General features: G+C 44.4%; 1 protein-coding gene across 1 annotated transcript in view; it reads right to left on the minus strand.

Moving 5' to 3' along the window:
• LOC307202561 (glucagon receptor-like) overlaps positions 1-21918 on the minus strand; it is a 40748-nt gene that overhangs the window by 8650 nt on the left and 10180 nt on the right. The window contains exons 3-7 of the mRNA XM_079952675.1: positions 6872-6968; positions 3007-3114; positions 1577-1698; positions 1185-1291; positions 327-483 (exon numbers count right to left, since the gene is read on the minus strand). Of these exons, the coding sequence (XP_079808801.1) occupies positions 327-483; positions 1185-1291; positions 1577-1698; positions 3007-3114; positions 6872-6968 (591 nt within the window). The remainder of the gene's footprint in view (positions 1-326; positions 484-1184; positions 1292-1576; positions 1699-3006; positions 3115-6871; positions 6969-21918) is intronic.

Consider the following 21918-nt stretch of genomic DNA (forward strand, 5'->3'; position numbering starts at 1 on the left):
AACGGTGTAAGTTTTGATGGATGTAGTCATGGAATACTGAATGGTTTAGTTTATATAAAATATGCAGTGATTTATGTTATGCAGAATGAACCATGGAAAGAGAAGAAGGGAAGTTATTGGTATTTTAAGGTTGCTTAAAGGAATATTCTAAAATGTAAAACAAATGTTAATAAAAAATATAGGGAAAAAAGAAATAAAATAATCAAATCAAACATTAAGCCCAAATGAGCAAATTGCTCAGGAGATGCAATATCTGCCACTGGAATTGAGTGTGATAGTGCTGGTTTCCTTAGGTTCATGCGACAGTCTGCAGGAATCATACTTGCCTCGTGGCTCAGCAAGGCCTCCCAGTCGGACACCTGGAACGTCTCCCTTCTCCACATCTGCTCCAGCAATGCATCCTTCACGATCACAGAGATGGCCCGTAGCCCGAAGGAGGCGAAGAGGTTTGCGTGGATGTAGTTTCGGGTGCAGCGAAGCTTCCTGGGGGTGAAAAGGACATTGCACTGGGTACCCAATGTGGGCAAGGTTGGACGCTGTCCACTCACTGGTGACCCAATAGCTCCGCACCACTCTATAAATACTTTGAAAACAAGCCTTTCAACGAAGCTGGTGTAAAACCTATTGACAGTCAGAGCAGCTCAGGAGTGGAACCGATTGCCTAGAGGGGTGGTGGGCCCTCCCTTGCTGGACATCGTCATGCAGGGGTTCAACTCAAGCCAGGCTGCCAAAGAAGATCCCTGCCCAAAGGAAGACTTGTAAGCTCCTGATCAGAAACTCCCAGGGCACATTCCTGCAGGTCCCTATTGAACCTAATATGGCTTGTGGGCCAGAGGTTCCCCCATGCCTTGGTGTTGACAATATCAAGCTGCATGGACCAGTGGTCTGTCTCAATGCAAAATGCTTCCTAAGTATCTTAGTCATAGGCTAGATGGACCCAGTAGAAAAACAGCTTCCTTTGGTCACAGACATTGCTGGACACAGTCCTGTGTGTGTTGAAGGTGTTGCCATGCACCTATCCAAAATTACAGCAGCCAAATGCTGTGGATTTCTTTTCTCTCTCTCTTCCTTGCACACCTCCTGAACCTGTACAGAACAGACTGCACACTTGAGAGAGAAAGGGAGAGGCAAAGGCGTCCATCACCATCCCACAGGGTCTTTCGCTCTGAGCCAGGATGCAGTACCTGAAGACAGTCAGGATGAGCAGAGCCAAGACCAGGGCCAGCAGAGAGAGGGAGTAGCCCACGGTGTAGAGGACCTTGAAGCTGACCATCAGGCGGTAGGATGATTCCTGTACGGAAGAGGAGGCATCATCAGACAAGCCATGGCAGCCCATTTCCACTCTTCTCCAGACACATCCAGCCCATTGGGGAAGATGCAGCTGGGAGCATCGGAGGCCAGGGACAGGGGCACCATCAGGGTAGGCCTTTGGGGCAGAGGTCCAGGCCCCATTCAGCAGAATGAGCAGGAAGGCCCTCAAACACTGCCTGCCAGGCTTGCCATGTTTAGAAGCAAATGACATGTCATTATGAGCTTCACGGAGGACCAGCAAATCCCAGCAGGCTCCCCTTCTCACCTCTCCAGTGTTGCCATCCACCTCTTCCTTGCACTGGGAATGGTCCCTCCAGAGCTCTGTCCCGTTCAGCATCACCCAGTGGCCATCAGGCCCACACTTGCGGCTCACCGTACCATGTTTAACTGCGAGCAAAAAAAGGCCAGACATTGACATGCTGACATGCTTGGAAATGTCAGCTGTCTTAGCATCACTGTCCAGAACATACGTCCACTGAAAGCAAGACTTCCCTCCATGAGCTAAGCTGCAAAACATCAAACCTAACATTACATAACATACATTCAACAAACACACAAAACGTAACCTGCTATGCATAGCCGGTTATGTTTTGTGTGTTTGTTGAAGGCATGAGCTAAGCTGCAGGGAGGAAGGGAGAGTCCAATCCTCCAAGGGATCATAAAAATAGGGCCAAGCAGTAGCACCCAGAGGGAGAGCTGGGCTCCAACCACCCCAGCACAGTGAGTCAGGCACTGTCATTTATATATTCAGAGGTCACAGGGCTACTGTCAAAAAGGACAACCCAGTGTCAGAGCTCCCCTTGCGCATTTTGTAACATCTAGTTCAATTTATCTTGTACTGAGAGTGTGGCTGTTTCTCTACTCCATTATCACTAGCAGGTGTTGGTGTGGGTGGAGGAAAAAAAATCCTAATTTTATTCATTCATTCATTCATTCATTCATTCATTCATTCATACCCTCTCCATCTGGCTGGGTTTCCCCAGCCACTCTAAGCAGCTTCCAGCAAAATATTAAAATACAATAATTCATCAAATATTAAAAGCTTCCTTAAACAGGGGTGCCTTCAGATTATAGTGATGTCCGGATGCAGGACAAGTTGTAACTAGCCATTACAAAGGTGAAAATGAGAACCCCAGCAATGTTTTCAACAGCAGCAGGATGCTACAAAATGGATTTAATCTGAAACATCAGCACCAAGGACAGCGACTCTTCCCAATTTCCTGCTTGGTTTACAGTTGATGCAAAATGATGCCTGCTTTGATTTATGGAACAAAGAGGCAACCTTGCGCCATCCAAATGTTCTGGAACATAACTCCTATAATCTCTGACTGTGGACATTGGACTGATTAAAGCTATAGACCAGAACATCTTGAAGGCCCCTGATTTATTGGTTGGTGTCCTGTGGAGGTAAAAGACAGTGCAAACTTAGCCAACAGGAGTCAAGAATATGGCTTAGTCAACAAGCCAAAGTTGACCTAGTCAACAGGATTTAAGAAGTTGGATAGAAGGAAGAGAAAATAGGGATTTGCAGGACAAGTTGAGAAATCCCAGCATGGAAACCTGCACACATTTTTGGGGAGATGGGAGAGAAAGTGGTAGGTGGAGTGTAAAAGAATTTTAGTGAATCTAAGCCTCAAGCTCCCTGGAATGCCTTGCAGATACTCTCCAAAAGAACCCACCAAGAAACAGCCTTACCTTTCTCATACCAGGGCAAATAAAAAGGGCAGGAGACATTGACAATTGTCCCGGGACTCCCATCTGGCCAGCATGCATACATGTCAAACGTCCGATTGCAAAACAGCCCTGAAAGAGACGAAAGCAAGTCTGGTTGTGAAGGGCAAAACATAGAAGGGGATCCAATATATTCAGCACAGCATCCCATAACACAATGTCAAATGCCTTCCGCATCCTCCGTATATCTGTGGCTGTCACTTCTGAAGGTGAGAGTTAACTCAGCAAAGGGAACTGGTCCTGGGACAACCCCAGTTTGACCCTTGTCCAAGTCAGATCCTCCTTAGGCTTTTCTAGACCAGTTCTCAGCCACAATCTCCATTGACAACATGGAGTTCCTTTTACATAGCACAACTTGTACATCATTCTCCTGAAGCTAAAGCACCCCTTGTATTTTTTCAGTGTTCCTAAATACCTACCATATTTTTCGCTCTATAAGACGCACCCAACCATAAGATGCACCTAGTTTTAGAGGAGGAGAACAAGAAAAAAAATGTTCTCTCCATCTCTGCTCAGCACCTCTCCAGCAAAGTGGGAGGAGAAACGGAAGGGGCTCCATTTCTCCTCCCGCTTCACTGAAGGGGCGCTGCGCAGAGAGGGAATGCTGCGCAGCGGCTCTCCAGTGAAGTGAAGCCAGAAGATCAAGAGGGATCGATCCCTCTTGCTCTCCTGGCTTCAGCAAAAGCTGCGCAGCCTGCATTCACTCCATAAGACACACACACTTTTCCCCTTGCTTTTTAGGAGGGGAAAAATGCATCTTATAGAGCAAAAAATACGGTAAATTTGGAGCATGCAGAATGACTCCTTGGTGTTCTTTCTTGGTGCCTTCTCCACCGTGACCCTGGGAGCCAATCCTCAGAGACTGACTCACCTCCTTTAAATCGGATTGGCTGCAATCAGCACAAAGTGTCAGAAGACACCTTCTCATTGGCTAAAAAGCTCCCCTTTCATGCTGTTTGTGTGGCTCTGGGACTCTAGAGACAGTGACCCTGCTGCAGAGATCGTAACAGGTCTTTGACACCCCTCTTCCTTGCCCACAGCTCATGGCCACTACACCTCTGACTCCAACATCAGCAATATTCAATGGGCCATCAGCGTTCAGGATTCTTTCCCCCATAAATTTGTTTTTGTCTTAGTGCCTGAGCCTCCTGGTACCTCCTTTTCTTGTGCGGATAGGGCCATTCTGGCTATGTAAGAATCCTCATTTGGAGAACGAATTTGAAGTTCGTGTACAGCACACTGTCTCCAAACTAACAGCAACTGATGGACCTATTCCAGTTTGTGGATTTGTCTAACTCTCTTTCAAAGCCATTTCAGCCTGGCAGTCACCACCTGTAACAGCAGCAAGTTCCACAAATTAAGTGTTAACGCAACTCAGCAAAAGCATTTGCACACCCATTTTTCAGAAATCAGATTGTAAGTGCATAGCCCTGCAAAATGTAAAGGGGAGGAGAGAGGCAAGTGCCACTCCTTCGAGGTAGCTTTCTTAATGTTACATGAAATCAGCATATTTTAATTCTATATATTGCTTTCCCTTAAAAAATAATGGGTGGCGTGGGGGTGGAAGTAAAGTATTCAATACATTTACTCCCTCTCCCCATTCTTAAACAATACTTAGCAGGTGGTTTGAATGGTTCCATCTTGTAAAGTCATCTCCCTCTTCACAGGAAGGCAACTCAGCCTTCCACTCCTTTTGGATGAGAGCCTTAATAGAAATTGGTTCACTCTGCAAAAATCAGCTTCCCAGCAGGAGCAACATCTATAAAAGCAGTTAAATAGAATCTCCAGACCTCTTCCCTACACACACACACACACACACACACACACACACACACACACACCCTTACCCTTGCTGTAATCAAAATCAGGGTGCTTAAAGGATACATCTGTTCTTCAGCGGGCTTTTGACTTTGCATTTAGCATTGCAAGGAAGGTGCCTGCTGGGAACTGGGGTGCGGGGGGGGGGGTCGTGGAGTTTCACTGGATTCCTTATACTGAGAGAACAAGAATCCACCCTGAGCACTGCACTTAGGTAAGTCCCTTTCTTTTGCTAGAATAAAATATCCTGTCCATTTTCACTGCTTTGATTGAAATATCCTGTCCATTTTCACTGCTTTGAGTGAAAATGGGCACCCCTTCTGGGACTGACATCCTAGGAATTCCTATGGGATGTTTGGAGACTCTTTTGTCCATTGCAGATTAGAGTACAGTGGTACCTCAGGTTACAGATGCTTCAGGTTACAGACTCTGCTAACCCAGAAATAGTACCTTGGGTTAAGAACTTTGCTTCAGGATGAGAACAGAAATCGTGCTCCGGCGGCGTGGCAGCAGCAGGAGGCCCCATTAGCTAAAGTGGTGCTTCAGGTTAAGAACAGTTTCAGGTTAAGAACAGACCTCCAGAATGAATTAAGTACTTAACCCGAGGTACCACTGTATTAGGTTGGAGTTATAACTGACTGACAGAAGGAGGTATGGAGAGAGAGAGACAGCACAGGAAGGTGGAAGAGAAATACAAACCTTGCTAGGGCAGAAAACAGTTGATGTGCCACCTTTATAGCAGGTGCCCAGTTAAAATAATTTGCAGCACATCTACTCAGAAGTCAGTTCCACCAATTTCAATGGACCTCACTGCTAGGCAAGGGTGTGTATAGAATTGCAGCTATGCTATGCAATTCCATGCATGTTTACTCGGAAGCAAGACTTGGTATGTTCAATGGCACCCATGATAATGCAGACGTTAAGCTGCAATCCTATACACTTACCTGGGATTAGGTCCCATTGAATTCCAAGGGACTTACTTCTGAGTAGGCATGTATAGGGCTGTATAGTTAGCCTCTTTGGCAGGCCTACCTGTGATTGGAGGAAAGAAAAGAGAGGGGGAGAAAGTAGGTGGCCCCAACCAATCAGTGCAGGGAAAATGCATCTCAGGGTATACCTGATATGAACCAATGTCATATTTAGCAACAACAACAAAAAATGATATGAAATATTTGTACCGTAAACTGGCTAATAAATTAGTGCATAAGGTATAAATAATAGGTGTCTCCAAAGAAACTGTGAACTTGAATATCATTTTTCACCCAGTGGTGGTCAGGTAAAGCCCACTCAGAGTCCCTGTATTATTCACCATTTATTCACCATTCACCATTTTTGCTGCATTTTCTAGTGCATTTCTTCTATCATGCAACTTGAAGAGGATAAAGCCATAGCTCAGTGGTAGAGCATTTGACTTGCATGCAGAAGGTCCCAGGTTCAATCCCCAACAACTCCAGATACAGCAGTGAACGTCATCTTATCTGAAGACCTGGAGAGCTGTAGACAAATACTGAACTAGATGGACCAATGTGTCTGACTTCATACAAGGTGATGGTGCCCTGTGATCCTTAGAGGCCCCTTTGAAGGCTCAAAGGGGGTTTAAGGCAGTCTCATTGACCTCACTTCAGCAAGGCGGCTGAGTCTCCTGCCTTCAGACCATGTGCAGGAATAGTAGAAGCCTATCACTTTTCAGGATTTCCTCTTCTGCACCATTCTTCTCTAGTCCAATCCCTTAGCAACGTAGGAATCTTTTTCCCAACATGGGGCTCAAACCCATGGCCGTGAGATTAAGAGTCTAATGCTCTACCAACTGAGCTATCCACAGGCTCTGGGCTTCTGTAGGAGGAAGGTGGAGTATCTAAGAACAAGTATTGCTCTAATATTTTTATGCAAACTGCTTTGTGAGGTTTGCCTGAGAAGCAATATGCAAATATCTAAAATAAATAAAGAGATGGAGATTTTTCCTTGCGAAATTGCCACTTTAAAATCAGCCACAAAGAAAATGGCTCCTTACCTGAAGGGTAAGGATCACTTGCTATCTTCTTCAAGCACTCATCTTTATACCTCATCCATTGTTCAAATGTCTTCTCCAGAACTTTTGGGCTGCAGCCCTGCAAAAATAAAACACTCTGCTGAGATTCAGGGCAAAGGCACTGCTAAAGACCACCTTTACTCCTAGGCAGATAGCATGAGAATGGCCCAGGACAGCATAGCACCTCCTCCCTGGGGCCACCATAGTCCATCTGCACCTGCATCTGCTGATTCACTTCCACCTGGAGCTGGATTGGGTGGCTCCTGCGGACCAATCAGACTGTTGCATTCTGGATCCTATTGTTCTAGGATTCAGCTCAGTACATAACAGGAACAGAATTAAGGGGACAACCTAAGGAGGGACTCTTGAGACCACCTGTTTGCTGCGCATCCGTCCTAATTTGCTAACACAGAGGTTAAATGGCATTTGGTCTTTGTTGAGCCTTCTTTCTTATTTGTTTGTGTGGAGGTTACATGCCACTGAGCATTCATCCCGACTTACGTGCTTATTACACATTTTCCTGTCAGTCTTTTGTCCATCCCATAATTTTGAATGCATTTGCTCACCACAAAAAATCCATTCTTTTTCTTTAGGTGGATAAAGCATTTTTGAAGCACATGCCTTCCCCCCAAAAGAATCTGGGAAGCTGTAGTTTGTAAGGATGCTGAGAGTTTTTATGAGACTCCTTAACAAACTTCAGCTCCCAATGTTCGTTGGGAGGGAGGGAGGGGACACTATAACTATTACAGTAGTATGAAAGTGCTTCATAAGTTTGGTTTTGGATTTGATATCCCGCTTTATCACTACCTGAAGGAGTCTCAAAGCAGCTAACATTCTCCTTTCCCTTCCTCCCCCACAACAAACACTCTGTGAGGTGAGTGGGGCTGAGAGACTTCAGAAAAGGGTGACTAGCCCAAGGTCACCCAGCCAAAGCTGTCAACGTTTCCCTTTTTTAAAGGAAAATTCCCTTATTCCGAATAGGATTCCTCGCAAGAAAAGGGAAAAGTTGACAACTATGCACCCAGCTGCTGCATGTAGAGGAGCGGAGACTTGAACCCAGTTCACCAGATTACAAGACTACTGCTCTTAACCACTACACCACACTGGCTCTCCATCATGTGTATGGTGCAAATGTGACCAGCTTGTTCTCTGTTCCTCAATATAGAGCAGGAGTAGAGACAGCGGGTGGAATTGGCACAAAATGAGATTTTGGCCAAGTATAAAAAGAAGCCTGCTAACAGCAAGAGCTGTTCAGCAGTGGAGCAGAGTTCCTTGGGAAGGCCGTGAGCTCTTCTTGGCTGGAGTATTGAGAAGCCGGCTGGCTGGGAAGAGAGGGAACATTCTTTTCTGAAGCCCAACTGACATGGACAAGAATCGACCAAATATGGATAACTAGAGGTCTGGCACCTAAGACGAGAAAGGTGGAAATCTGCCCAAAGACCTGCTCCGACCATAACGCTGTAAAGATGGACATGAGACTAATTCCAATCGGCTCCTTTAGATGGAAGATGAATGACAATCTGTTTAGAGATCAGGAGATTACCCAAAAGGCCCAAAAAGTTCTGAAGGACTACTTTGAGATAAATTTGAACACCACGGTGGAAAAAAGAATCATCTGGGATGCAAGTAAGGCGGTGATGAGAGGGTTTCTGATACAACAGAACGCTGTAAAGAAAAGATCACAAAATGAGAAAAAAGATAAGATTTTGGAGAAAATTAAAGAATGTGAGAAGAAGCTAAGATCGAAACCGAAGTCAAAGGAGATTTTGAAAGAAATCAAATTTTACCAAGCACAATACTCCAGATTGATAAATCAGGAGGTGGAGTGGAAAGTTAAGTTAATGAAACAAAGATCATTCGACTCGGCAAATAAATGTGGAAAACTGCTAGCATGGCAGTTGAAAAAGAGACAAAAACTAAACACGATCACCAACCTAGAGACTGAAGGAAGAAACATTCAGAACCCTGTGGAGATAAGGAAATGCTTCCAGAGATACTTTAAACAACTATACACCCAAGGGCCGCAAAATGAGGCTGAGATAGATCAATTTTTGATAAAAAATGGACTACCAAGGTTGTCTCAAGAAAATAGATCAATCCTGAACTGTAAAATAACACGACAAGAGATTGAAATTGCCATTCAGAATATGCAGTTGGGCAAGTCTCCAGGTCCAGATGGGCTTACCTCCAAATATTATAAGGTACTGAAAGACTACCTGATACATCCACTAATGGAGGTTTGCAATGAGATTATGGAGGGGAAGAAAGCACCGGAAACGTGGAAAGAAGCCTTCATCACATTGATACCTAAATCAGAATTGGAAAAGACACAACTTAAGAATTACCGCCCCATTTCCCTTTTAAATGGGGATTACAAAATTTTTGCAGACATCTTAGCAAACAGATTTTAAAAAGTGTTAAGTGAAGTGATCCATAAAGATCAGGCAGGCTTTCTCCCAGGGAGACATTTGTTTGCCAACACAAGGAATATTATTGACATTTTGGAACTTTTGCAAACAAACATCAATACAAGAGCATTGTTAATATTTATAGATGCGGAGAAGGCCTTTGATAATATTTCTTGGAAATTTATGAAGAAAAATCTGGAAGGGATGGGAGTGGGACGGGGATTTGAAAATAGGATAGATGCAATCTATTCAGAACAAAAGGCTAAACTGATAGTTAACAATGTGGTGACAGAAGAGTTTAAGATTGAAAAAGGAACACGACAAGGTTGCCCTATTTCCCCTCTGTTATTTATTTCGGTCCTGGAGGTGCTCTTGAATATGATTAGAGGGGACCGGTTGGTGGAAGGAATTCAGGTCGGAGTGAAACAGTACAAACTCAAGGCTTTTGCAGATGACCTAGTTTTGACTCTACAGGAGCCAGAATCTAGCACGAAAAGGGCATTACAATTGATTCAAGACTTTGGTCGGGTGGCGGGTTTTAAACTAAACAAACAAAAAACTAAGGTATTGGAAAAAAACTTGACAGCTTCAGAGTCAGAAAGGTTTCAGAAAGAGACAGAGTTAAACGTGGTTAAAAAAGTAAAATATCTAGGGGTGAACATAACAGCAAAAAAATTGAATCTATTTAAGGACAATTATGAAAAGTGCTGGTCAGAAATTAAGAGAGATTTAGAAAGTTGGTCAAGACTGAAACTTTCCTTGTCGGGCCGAATTGCTGCTATAAAAATGAATGTATTGCCAAGGATGCTGTTTCTATTTCAGACTTTACAGATTGTGGATAAAATGGAGTGTTTCGGGAGGTGGCAAAGAGATATCTCTAAATTTGTCTGGCAGGGCAAAAAGCCCAGAATTAAGTTTAAAATATTAACTGATGCTAAAGAAAGAGGGGGGTTTGCCCTGCCAGACTTAAGGTTGTACTATGAATCAGCAGCTTTTTGCTGGCTGAAAGACTGGCTGCTTCTTGAAAACACTGATGTTTTAGATTTGGAAGGATTTAATAATGCTTTTGGATGGCATGCATATTTGTGGTATGACAAGGTTAAGATTCACAAGAATTTTAAGAACCATATTGTAAGGAAAGCAGTGTTTAATGTCTGGACAAAATATAAAGACTTATTAGAAAACAAGACCCCAAGGTGGCTTTCACCTATGGAAGCTAAAGCTGTGAAAAGACCCAATATGGAGGTCAAATGGCCGAAGTACTGGGAAATATTAGAAAGAGATGGAGACAATTGGAGATTGCAGAGTATGGAGAAACTAAAAGATAAAGTGCGAGATTGGTTACATTATGCTCAGATTAAAGAGGCTTTTAAATTGGATAAAAAGTTAGGATTCCAGGTGGAAAAATCGAAACTGGAAACAGAACTGTTAGAACCTAAGACTAAGGTACTTTCAAGAATGTATAACTTGTTGCTGAGGTGGAATACACAGGATGAAACGGTTAAATCAGCTATGATAAAGTGGGCACAGGACATTGGCTATAACATCATGTTTGCTGACTGGGAAAAGTTATGGACCACCGGTATGAAGTTTACGGCATGTAATGCCTTGAAAGAAAACATTATGAAAATGATATACAGGTGGTACATGACCCCAGTCAAGCTAGCAAAAATATATCACCTGTCAGACAATAAGTGTTGGAAATGTAAGGAAACTGAAGGAACGTTCTTTCACCTCCGGTGGACTTGCCCTAGGGTTAAGGTCTTCTGGGAAATGATATATAATGAGTTGGAAAAGGTATTTAAGTATACCTTTCCTAAGAAACCAGAGGCCTTCCTTTTGGGCATTGTTGGCCAGAGGGTGTTAAAGAATGATCGAACATTCTTTATGTATGCAACAACAGCAGCAAGGATACTTGTAGCTAAATATTGGAAAACCCAAGATTTGCCCACGCTGGAAGAATGGCAGATGCAACTGATGGACTACATGGAGCTGGCAGAAATGACTGGCAGAATCCGAGACCTGGGAGAAGAAGCAGTGGAGGAGGATTGGAAGAAATTTAAGGACTATTTACAAAGACACTGTAAACTATATGAATGTTAAGAAGGATGAGAGATTCGAAAACAGCAGGGCACCATAAAGTTAGTTGAAAAGATTATGAGAATGAGTGAATTCTATGAGAATAATAAATTTTGAATAAATACTATGTTAAAATTAGGTATTTAAGATTTAGATAAAATATTCAAAGTTAGGGACAAACTATTGAAAATGTGTATAATAAGAATGGAAACAAGGTGACAAATTGCTGGCTACAGTTTTATTAATATGGAATGCAGGAGCGGGAGATGTGAGGAAGTCCAAAAATGAAGAAAAGTTGGTTATTACACGATGCTAAATATTATGTTTGTTCCTTTTTTCTGTTTGTTATTTGCATATGCTGTTTTTTTTCTTTCTATTGTATTTTTTTTAAAAAAAACTCTTAATAAAAATTTATTTTTTTTTTTTAATATATTTTATTAAGGGTTTTCTTGTTTTACAGTGTAAGTGTGATGCCTCGTATTTTTTTTTTTTTCCCATGTAACATTTTTACAAATCCATTTCATTTGTTGAGGCATTAGGGGGAGAAGAAAAAAGAAAAGAAAAAAAAAAGAAGAAGAAAGGAGGGTGGAAGGAGGGGAGATGGATGGGGGTGGGGTGGGGTAGCGGTGTTTCTATTATGCTTAATGTATGTAGTTTGGTGTCAGCGTGCTTGTGTTGTTCACTTGTGTTCCTTTGGTGGTGAGAGAGGTTGGGGTTGGCCTAGGATGTGATTGTTTGTTTGTGATTGGCTGTGGTGATCTTTGTTTTCGTGTGTGAGTGAGGTGGGTGGGTGTTTTGGATCAAGTTAGCCATATTGATTTGTATGCTGTTGGTGGATTATTGTCATTGTCCTGTTGGGCTGTGTATGTGATAAAGGGGAGCCATACCGGGGTGAAGGTGTCTTCTTCTGTTTGTCCCCGTGTCAGTTTCAGTTTGTTAGTTAATTTTTCTAGTAGGGCTGTTTCCCATACTATTTGGTACCATTGGTCCATGCTTACTCCTGACAGGTCTCTCCAGTGTCTGGTTATGGTGTTTCTGGCTGCTGAAAGTAGGTGGGTTATGAGTTCTTTGTGGAGTAAATGGGCATTGTTGTCTTGGAAGATGTTTAGTAGGGCCAATTCTGGGGTGAAGTCTAATACTTGCTTTGTTATTTTACATATTTCTTGCATGGCTGTTGTCCAGAATAGTTGGATTTTGGGACACTCCCACCACATGTGGAGGTATGTGCCTGTGGAGGTGCACCCTCTCCAGCATTTTGGTGAGGTTCCTGGGTGTATTAGCGCTAGTTTCCTTGGTGTTAGATACCACCTGTAGGTGAGTTTCAGTGTGAGTTCTTTTCTTTTCGTTGATATGGATTTAAAGGGGGGTTTAGACCATATTCTGGTCCATTGAGTGGGGTTAATCTCATAGCCTATGTCATTCTCCCATTGTTTTTTGATTGCGTCTAGGGGATTTGCGGGATTTTGGAGTAGTATTTTGTATATTGCGGATACCGTCCCTTTACCATTTCCCTTTGTTGTTAGGAGGAGGTTTTCAAAGGTTGTCAGGGGCCTAGTTGCTGCTGATTTTACTGTTGGGTTGTTTAAGAGGGCATGTAGTTGGTGTTGTGTTAACCAGGGCATTTGGGTGTCTTCTAGTTTGTCTTGTATTTCTTGTGTTGACAAGGGTTTGTTATTTTTATAAAAGTCTATTAGGCGATATAAGCCTTTGGTTCGCCAGGCTTTTATCTGGAGGTTTTGTGCTGCATGGTGGAATAATGGGTGGTACGCCAGGGGGATTAGTGGGGATGGGGTTGGGGATAGTTTGCCTATTTGTGTTTTCCATGCTTTGAGCATGGTCTGTGTGTACCTGTTAAGTGTTGTGGGAATTTTCTTTAGTTTGTTTGGGAGGAGTGGGTATGTTGTGGTGCAGGTATTTTCAATTGTGTCCCTCTCTAGGTGTACCCATTGTTTTGTCTCATCTTCTAGTATGTATGGAATTATATGACGTATTTGGTTGGCAATGTAATATGCTTCTATGTTGGGGATTCCCCATCCTCCTTCTGAGGTGGGGAGGTGCAGGTATTTGGGGCTTATTCTTGGTTTTTTATGTGAGAAGATGAAAGAGTGTAGTTTTCTCTGCCAACTGCGGAGTTGGGTTGAGGGGATCCAGATTGGGAGGGTTTGGAATAGGTAGGTTAGTTTTGGGAGTGTGATCATTTTGATCATGGCTATTTTGTCTGAGAGAGTGAAATTCGTGTTATTCCATCTCTTTAGGTCTTTGTTAATTTGCCGCCACAGGGGCTTGTAGTTGTGGAGGTACAATTTGTTGAGGTTTCTGGTTATTTGTACCCCTAGGTATCTGAACTTGGTGTGGCAGAGTTTTATTTTGGTGACCTTCGTGAGCTCTTTTTGGGTGTGAGGAGGGGTGTTGAAGCACATAGCTTCTGACTTTGTAAAATTTACCTGTAGGCCCGACACCATTGCAAATTTGTTGAGTTCTCTGATTAGGGAGGTTGCTGTGCTTATGGGGTCTGGTGTTGTCACCATTAGGTCATCTGCAAAGAGCCCTAATTTGTAGGTTCTGCCTTTTATTTCCACTCCCTTGATGTCTGTGGCTGCTCGGATGCGGATTGCTAAGGGTTCCAGAGCCAGGATAAATAAGAAGGGAGACAGTGGGCATCCTTGTTTCGTGCCTCTTTGGATAGCTATAGTATTAGAATCCATATTGTTAATTCTGCATTTTGCTGAGGCTTGGGAGTATATTTGTTTGAGGATTTGTAGGAAGTTGGGGCCAAATTTCATGTTAGTTAGTACTGCTAATATGTATTTCCACTCTAAGCAATCAAAGGCTTTGAGGATGTCTAGGGACATAATTGTCAGTGGGAGTTTCGTTGCCTTGCTGTGTTCAATCAGGTTCAGTAGTTTCCTGATGGGGTCTGTTATATTGCGGCCAGGGACAAAGCCAGTCTGGTCTGGGGCTATTAACTTGTGTAGGAAGATTTTTAGGCGGTTGGCCAAGATTGATGTGAATATCTTGTAGTCTTGGTTTATTAATGAGATTGGGCGGTATGATTCTACTTTGAGGCTGTCTTTTAGTGGTTTTGGGATGGAGACTATTTTGGAGTGGGTCCAGGTTTTGGGGATGGGGCCCCCTTTTATGATGTCGTTGAATAGGCGGGTCATGTAGGGCATCAAGGGTTCTTTGAATTTCCTATAGAATTCTGCTGTGAAGCCGTCTGGGCCTGGGGCTTTGTGTGGTTTCAGGTTTTTGAGGACCACATCTATTTCCTCTGGGGTGATAGGGCTGTCCATGAATTCCTGTTCCTCATCAGTTAGGGTAGGCATGGTCAGTCCTGCTAGAAATGTTCTGATTTCCTTCTCTGGTGGGTTATGGGAGGTGTATAGGTTGGAGTAGAATTCTGCAAATTCTGAGGTTATTTCTTCAGGGGAGGATGTTATGTTGCCGTCTTTTTTGGTGATGCAGTGTATTCTTGTTTTGAGTGCTTTTTTCCTACATCTATTTGCTAGTAATCTGGAGTTTTTCCCTCCATATTCATAGAAACGTTGTTTAGAATATAGAATGCTGATCATTGTTTTGTTAATTTCTAGGGAGTCTAGTTCTCTCCTTTTTTGTTCTATAAGTTTGAGGAGTTTTTTAGATCCTGTTTGTTTGTAGCGTGTTGAGAGGGCTGTGATGTCTTGTTCTATTTTGCTAATTTTTGAGGAGGTTTGTTTTTTAAGGAATGTTTTCTCTTTTATGCAAGCTCCTCTGGTGACCGCTTTCATTGTGTCCCATAGGAGGGGGGTTGTTATATTGTCTACATCGTTTTCCTTGAAGTAGTTTTGGAGGGTTTTTGTGAGACTCTCTCTAATTTGTTTGTTTGTAGTTAGGATGGGACTGAAGGACCATGATGGGGTGGTTTGTGTTCCTTCTCCTATTTTAACGATGACTTCTACTGGGGCGTGATCTGTGATTTTAATGTTACCGATGTTTGTTGATTCCACTGAGGGGATCAGACCCTGTGTGAGTAGAATGCTGTCCAGTCTGGACACTGTATCATGACGTCCCGATTGGAATGTATGGCTGATGTCTCCCGGGTTTTGCTCACTCCAAATGTCGTAGAGACCCCTGTTTTTTAGCATTTTTAGTAACTTGTAAGAGTTCCTAGTTGTTGGGGGTTTCCTTCGGAGGAAGGTTGCCCATGGGGTTGTAGGGTGGATATCTTTGAGGGATATACCTTTCATATTTAGATTGAGGTCCCCTCCTAGGATTGCTTCCCCTTCAGAGAAGGAGAGGAATTTGTTTAGTGTCTTCTGGAAGAATTCTAATTGTTTCGCGTTTGGGGCATATATGGAGCCAATTGTCAGTTTGATTTTACCATCTAGTGTCCCTTTAGCGAAAATGAATCTGCCTTTTTTGTCCCTGAGGACTGTTGTGGCAGTGAAGTTCAGGTCTCTACTGAGTATTATGGCTACACCACGAGCTTTCCCTGAGCCTCGTGCGACCCACTGCTGACTGAAGCGGGGGTCGCTCAGGAGTTTGCTGCCTTTGGGTGGGTTGTGTATTTCTTGTAGGAAGGTGATGTGTGGTTTCATGGTGTTTATGTATGAGGTGATGCGTTTTCTTTTGATGGGGTTTCCCAGCCCCCTCACGTTTAATGTAATTGCTTTTAGGTTAGCCATCTTGCTTATCTATTGTGTGGGGCGATTCCCTGCCAACCCGTTCGGGTTGTCTTGTGTCTCTCTCTTCGTGTTGTTTAAAGAACCAGTGGGGTTGCGCTGACCTAGGGTGTGGTGGGTGGGGGGCTAATGGGATTAGAGTAAGATTTGGGTTAAAGAGTAGGGGGTAAGTTGTAGAGAGTTTCCTATATGTAGCCATATAGGTGTTTGTTTGGGGTATTTTGGGCCATCTGGCATTTAGCCGGTTGGTCCTAGGTCTCAGCTGGTGTGGAAGGCCGTGTTCAAGGACAGGCCGTCCCCCCTGTTGTTTGCGAGAGGGGGAGATCAGTGAGACAGTGTGAAGTGACTTTGTAACGTCGCTGTCAAGTATAAGGTTCATGAGCAATGTTGCCAATGTTATGAGCAACATTGTTGGTGTGTTGGTGTGTGGGTGTGGGTGCTGGTACGCTCTGGTGCCACCATAGTGCTGGTTGGGTATCAGATTTTAGCCTGATTGTGGGTTGTGTTATTGAGGTTGGAGGAGTTGTTTTTCCTTAGTATGGAGTATGGGAATGTTGAAGGTGTGGGTGGTGGGGAATGTGGTTGAGGTCGTCTGGGCTGGTGTTGGGGTGGGGATTTCTGTGGGTGTGTGGGGCTGGGGGGATGTTGATGGTGTTAAGTAAATCTATGTTTTGGGGGGGGAGAGAGGGGGAATGGGGGGGGGAATCACCAGTCCTTCAGTTTGTGGCTTCATTCAGCTGCGGTTGTTGTTGTTGTAGGGTTGTCCATCTGCGATGAATTGGTTTGGTTAATCTTGGTCTGGTTTCTTGTGTCGTATGGCCGGCGGGGTGGTTCTGAGCATGATGCTTGTCTGTATTGGTTTGCGTTGTTGTGCCGCTTCTGTTGTTTCCTTTTCTTCTTCTCTACCGTCGTCCAGTTGTTTGCTGTTGTTTCCTCGTGGTTGGGGCTGTCACTTGGTGGGTTTGTCGGTTGCCATTCCGGTGGGAGGTCGAGTTCAAGGTTCTTTAGTAGTTGTAGGGCCTCAGATATGTTGGTGGCCGTGTGTTGTGTTGTATTAGTTGTTACAATGAGGCGGAAGGGGAAGCCCCATCGGTATTTGATCCCGGCTTGTTGGAGACGCTGGGTGAATGGGCGCAGGCTTTTCCTCCGGTTTAGGGTATCCTGGGATAGGTCCTGTAGGGCCAGAATGGGGGTTTCTCCATATCGAAGGTTGGTTGAGTTTCTGAGGTTGTTCCATACCTCTTCCTTCTTTTTGTAGCGCGTGAAGCATACAATGATGTCTCTTGGGGGGGCGCTGGGTTTTGGCATGGGTTTTAGGGCTCTGTGAGCCCTCTCCAAGTCATCTGCCTCAAGTTTCAGGCCTGGGATTGTGTTTTTCAGCCAGCGTATAATTAGGTCTGCTGGGCTTTTCTCCTCTGTTTTTTCAGGAAAGTTGCGGAAGCGGATGTTACAGCGTCTATTGCGATCTTCAAGGTCGGCTTGCTTAATTTTCATCTCTCTGTGTTCTGCTTCCATTTGGTTTACCAGTTCATCCAGTTTCTTGTTCACACGTGCGTTCTCCTCCCGGTATTGCTCTATTATTCTTTCTTGCATTTGGTTCTTGTTCTCTAGAGCTTCCACTTTGGAGGTTAGATTGTTGATTAGTGCCTGCATGGGAGCCATTGTGGCCTTCAGTGTTTCTTCTAATCGTGCTTCTAATCTTGCTTCCATTTCCCTCAGATCTCGTTTCGTTACTGGGTGGTCGTCATCTTGAAGGGGAGTTACGGTATTGGCATTGTTTGCCATCTCCCTGGTTGGTGTCATCTCAGTCTCCCTAATGGTTTTGGTTTGAGGTTGGCTTGGCATCCTCTTGGAGTAGGGCGTGTGGTGGTTAGGAGTTGTGGCAGTGGTGATTCCTGAGTATTGTTGGGTTGCTGGGCTGATCAGGCGTTGCCGGTGGCTTTTACAGAGCGTTTGGATTAGGTGGTCATTTGTGTCACTTCTAGCCTGTGTTTTAAGAACTTGTCTAGAGTTTCTGTGGTTGCCTCAGCGATGCCGCCAAAGCGGGGGGGGGGGAGGTAAGTAGAGATGGGTAGACTAACGGACAGACAGTTCATATAAGGGGGAGGGGTTAGCAGGTAGAGATGCAAGAGATTAGAGGGGTGGGGCCAGGGAAAATATGTGTTTAGGAGGGGGTTGTATATACCCAAAAAGGGTATTGGGGTCCGGTTAAGGTGGAGGTTGGGGTTGGGGGTGCGCTCAGAAACAGAGACAGACAAATAGGCTATATGTAAAGGGTGGAGGGAGAAAAAGGAAGAAGAAGAAAGAAAGAAGAAGGGGGGAGACGGGGGGGGAGAGGGGAGATTGGAGTAAAAGAGAAGAGAGAGAGAGAGACAAAAAGAGAGTTGAAAGAGAGAGGAGAGATAGTACAGTAATATCGGCGGTATTAGATTGCCGCAGTAGTTTTAGCTATAGTATGAGGGGGGCAAAGTAGGATATGGTGATATGAATGTGTGTATGTGTTTCCTTTAGGGGAAGGGGGGGGGATGGAGAGAGGGAGGAGGAAGAGAAAAGGAGAGGAGGAGGGGGAAGGGTGGGAAAAGGAGGGAGAAGAAAAGAGAGGGGGAGAGAAGGGAGGGGGAGGGAGGGTGAGCTGTGGCAATGGTATGGGGGGGGAAGTCTTATTCTAAAAGAGGGGTGGGGGGAAAGGGCTCCCCCCTCAAAAACAAGCTGACGAACAGGCTAAAAAGGGGGTGTTGATTTTAAAAGATAAAGGGGATAGAGAACAAAATTGGGGATGGAGAAAGGTGGGATAAAAGGAAAATAAAGGGGGTGAAGGGAGAGAGAGAGGAGAGAAAAAAGGGAGAGAAAAATAAACGGGGGGGGGAGTATCAATAGCAATAGCAGTGATATGGAGGAAATTTTTGTTTAAAAAGAGAGTGGTGGTCGTGGATGGGGGTGAAAGATCCCCCCCTCGAGAACAAGCTAACAAATAGAATAGAAATAGAAATAGAATAGAGGGGGGGGGATTGTGTGTTTTTTTTAATATATATAAAAAAAGAAACCTATTTCCCCCTAATTATTATTATTATTTTCTGTTTGAAAAAAGTAAGGGTGGCTGCTGCAGCAGTGGCCCCTCTTTTAAAAAGAAAAATGATCAAAGTAGGTATATGGGGGGGGGGAATAAAAAAAAAAGGACTTTAAAAAAAAAGGGAGAGGGGAGGAAGGGGTTAAAGAAGGATATATTTTTTAAAAAAAAAGGGGGGGGAAGAGGGTAGTTTCTTCCTTTCTGCGATCTCCTTTGTCATGCGGTTTTCCTCTGTTTTCCGGAGGGGTAGGCTCCCGTTGGCTCAGCCACGTGTTTTTTCGGAGCCTGTTTTTTCGGAGCCGTGCTCACCTACCTCTCGGGGGGCAGCAGCGGTAAAGTTGGGGCTCTTTTTTCTTTCTTTCCTTTTCTCCTTCTTTCCCCCTTTTCTCTTCTTTTTCTCCCTCTCTGCGTTGGCTGCACTGTCCTCTTGGTTTTGGAGCTCCTCTTAGCTGTTGGGGGGGGGTGGTCGGGTGCCTTTCCGGGTGCCTTTCCGGCTCAATCTCAGTCCTGGGGGGGTGTTTTGGCTCCTTTGATGGACCCCCGGGCACCCCCAATTCCTCTCTGCTGGCAGTGCTGGCGGCAGCAGTCCTGGGAGTCCGGGAGTCGGCCAGACAGAGCCTTTTACTCTGGCTGGCTTCAGGAGCTCTTTTCTGCTGTTGCAGCCGCCATGCTGCCTCGCCGGAAGTCCCCTTAATAAAAATTTATATAAAAAAAAAGAGAGAGAGAGAAGCCGGCTGACCATCTGTTCAGGCTGCTGTGTTTGCAGATTCCTGCACTGAGCAGGAGGTTGGATGAGATGACTGCCAATGTTCCTACTGATTCATAGAATCATAGAATCATAGAGTTGGAAGAGACCACAAGGGCCATCGAGTCCAACCCCCTGCCAAGCAGGAAACACCATCAGAGCACTCCTGACATATGGTTGTCAAGCCTCTGCTTAAAGACCTCCAAAGAAGGAGACTCCACCACACTCCTTGGCAGCAAATTCCACTGTCGAACAGCTCTTACTGTCAGGAAGTTCTTCCTAATGTTTAGGTGGAATCTTCTTTCTTGTAGTTTGGATCCATTGCTCCGTGTCCGCTTCTCTGGAGCAGCAGAAAACAACCTTTCTCCCTCCTCTATGTGACATCCTTTTATATATTTGAACATGGCTATCATATCACCCCTTAAACTCCTCTTCTCCAGGCTAAACATGCCCAGCTCCCTTAGCCGTTCCTCATAAGGCATCGTTTCCAGGCCTTTGATCATTTTGGTTGCCCTCCTCTGGACACGTTCCAGTTTGTCAGTGTCCTTCTTGAACTGTGATGCCCAGAACTGGACACAGTACTCCAGGTGAGGTCTGACCAGAGCAGAATACAGTGGCACTATTACTTCCCTTGATCTAGATGCTATACTCCTATTGATGCAGCCCAGAATTGCATTGGCTTTTTTAGCTGCCGCGTCACACTGTTGGCTCATGTCAAGTTTGTGGTCAACCAAGACTCCTAGATCCTTTTCACATGTACTGCTCTCAAGGCAGGTGTCGCCCATCTTGTATTTGTGCCTCTCATTTTTTTTTGCCCAAGTGCAATACTTTACATTTCTCCCTGTTAAAATTCATCTTGTTTGTTTTGGCCCAGTTCTCTAATCTGTCAAGGTCATTTTGAAGTGTGATCCTGTCCTCTGGGGTGTTAGCCACCCCTCCCAGTTTGGTGTCATCTGCGAATTTGATCAGGATGCCCTTGAGTCCATCATCCAAGTCGTTGATAAAGATGTTGAATAAGACCGGGCCCAAGACAGAACCCTGTGGCACCCCACTAGTCACTCTTCTCCAGGATGAAGAGGAACCATTGATGAGCACCCTTTGGGTTCGGTCAGTCAGCCAGTTACAAATCCACTGAGTGGTAGCATGGTCAAGACCGCATTTTACCAGCTTCTTTACAAGAATATCTTGGGGCACCTTGTCAAATGCCTTGCTGAAATCAAGGTAGGCTACATCCACTGCGTTCCCTTCATCTACCAGGCTTGTAATTCTGTCAAAAAACGAGATCAGGTTAGTCTGACATGACTTATTTTTCAGAAATCCATGCTGACTATTGGTGATCACAGCATTCCTTTCTAGGTGCTCACAGACTGTTTGCTTAATGATCTGCTCCAGAATCTTCCCTGGTATTGATGTCAGACTGACTGGGCGGTAATTATTTGGGTCCTCCCTTTTCCCCTTTTTGAAAATAGGGACAACATTTGCCCTCCTCCAGTCTGCCAGGACTTCGCCTGTTCTCCAGGAATTCTCAAAGATGACTGCCAGTGGTTCTGAGATCACAACTGCCAGTTCTTTTAATACTCTTGGATGCAGTTCATCTGGCCCTGGAGACTTGAATACATCTAAACAAGTATTCTTGTACTATCTCCTTAGTTATTCTGGGCTGCGTTTCCTCTGCTGAATCATTTGCTCCAAATTCTTCAGGTCAGGCATTGTTTTCTTTATCGGAGAAGACTGAGGCAAAGAAGGCATTGAGGAGTTCAGCCCTTTCTGTGTCCCCTGTTTGCATTTCACCATCTTCTTCTCTGAGTGACCCCACTGTTTCTTTGTTCTTCCTTTTGCTACGAACATACCCATAAAAGCCTTTTTTGTTGCTTTTAACCTCTCTAGCAAGCCTGAGTTCATTCTGTGCTTTAGCTTTTCTGACTTTGTGTCTACACATGCTGGCTATTTGTTTGAATTCCTCTTTGGTGGTTTCCCCCCTTTTCCATTTTTTGTACACATCTTTTTTAATCTTAACTCAGTTAAAAGTTCTTTAGATAGCCACCCTGGCTTCTTTAGGCACCTTCCAT

Source organism: Podarcis cretensis (genome assembly GCF_951804945.1).
Source record: "Podarcis cretensis genome assembly, chromosome: 14".
NCBI lineage: Eukaryota > Metazoa > Chordata > Lepidosauria > Squamata > Lacertidae > Podarcis > Podarcis cretensis.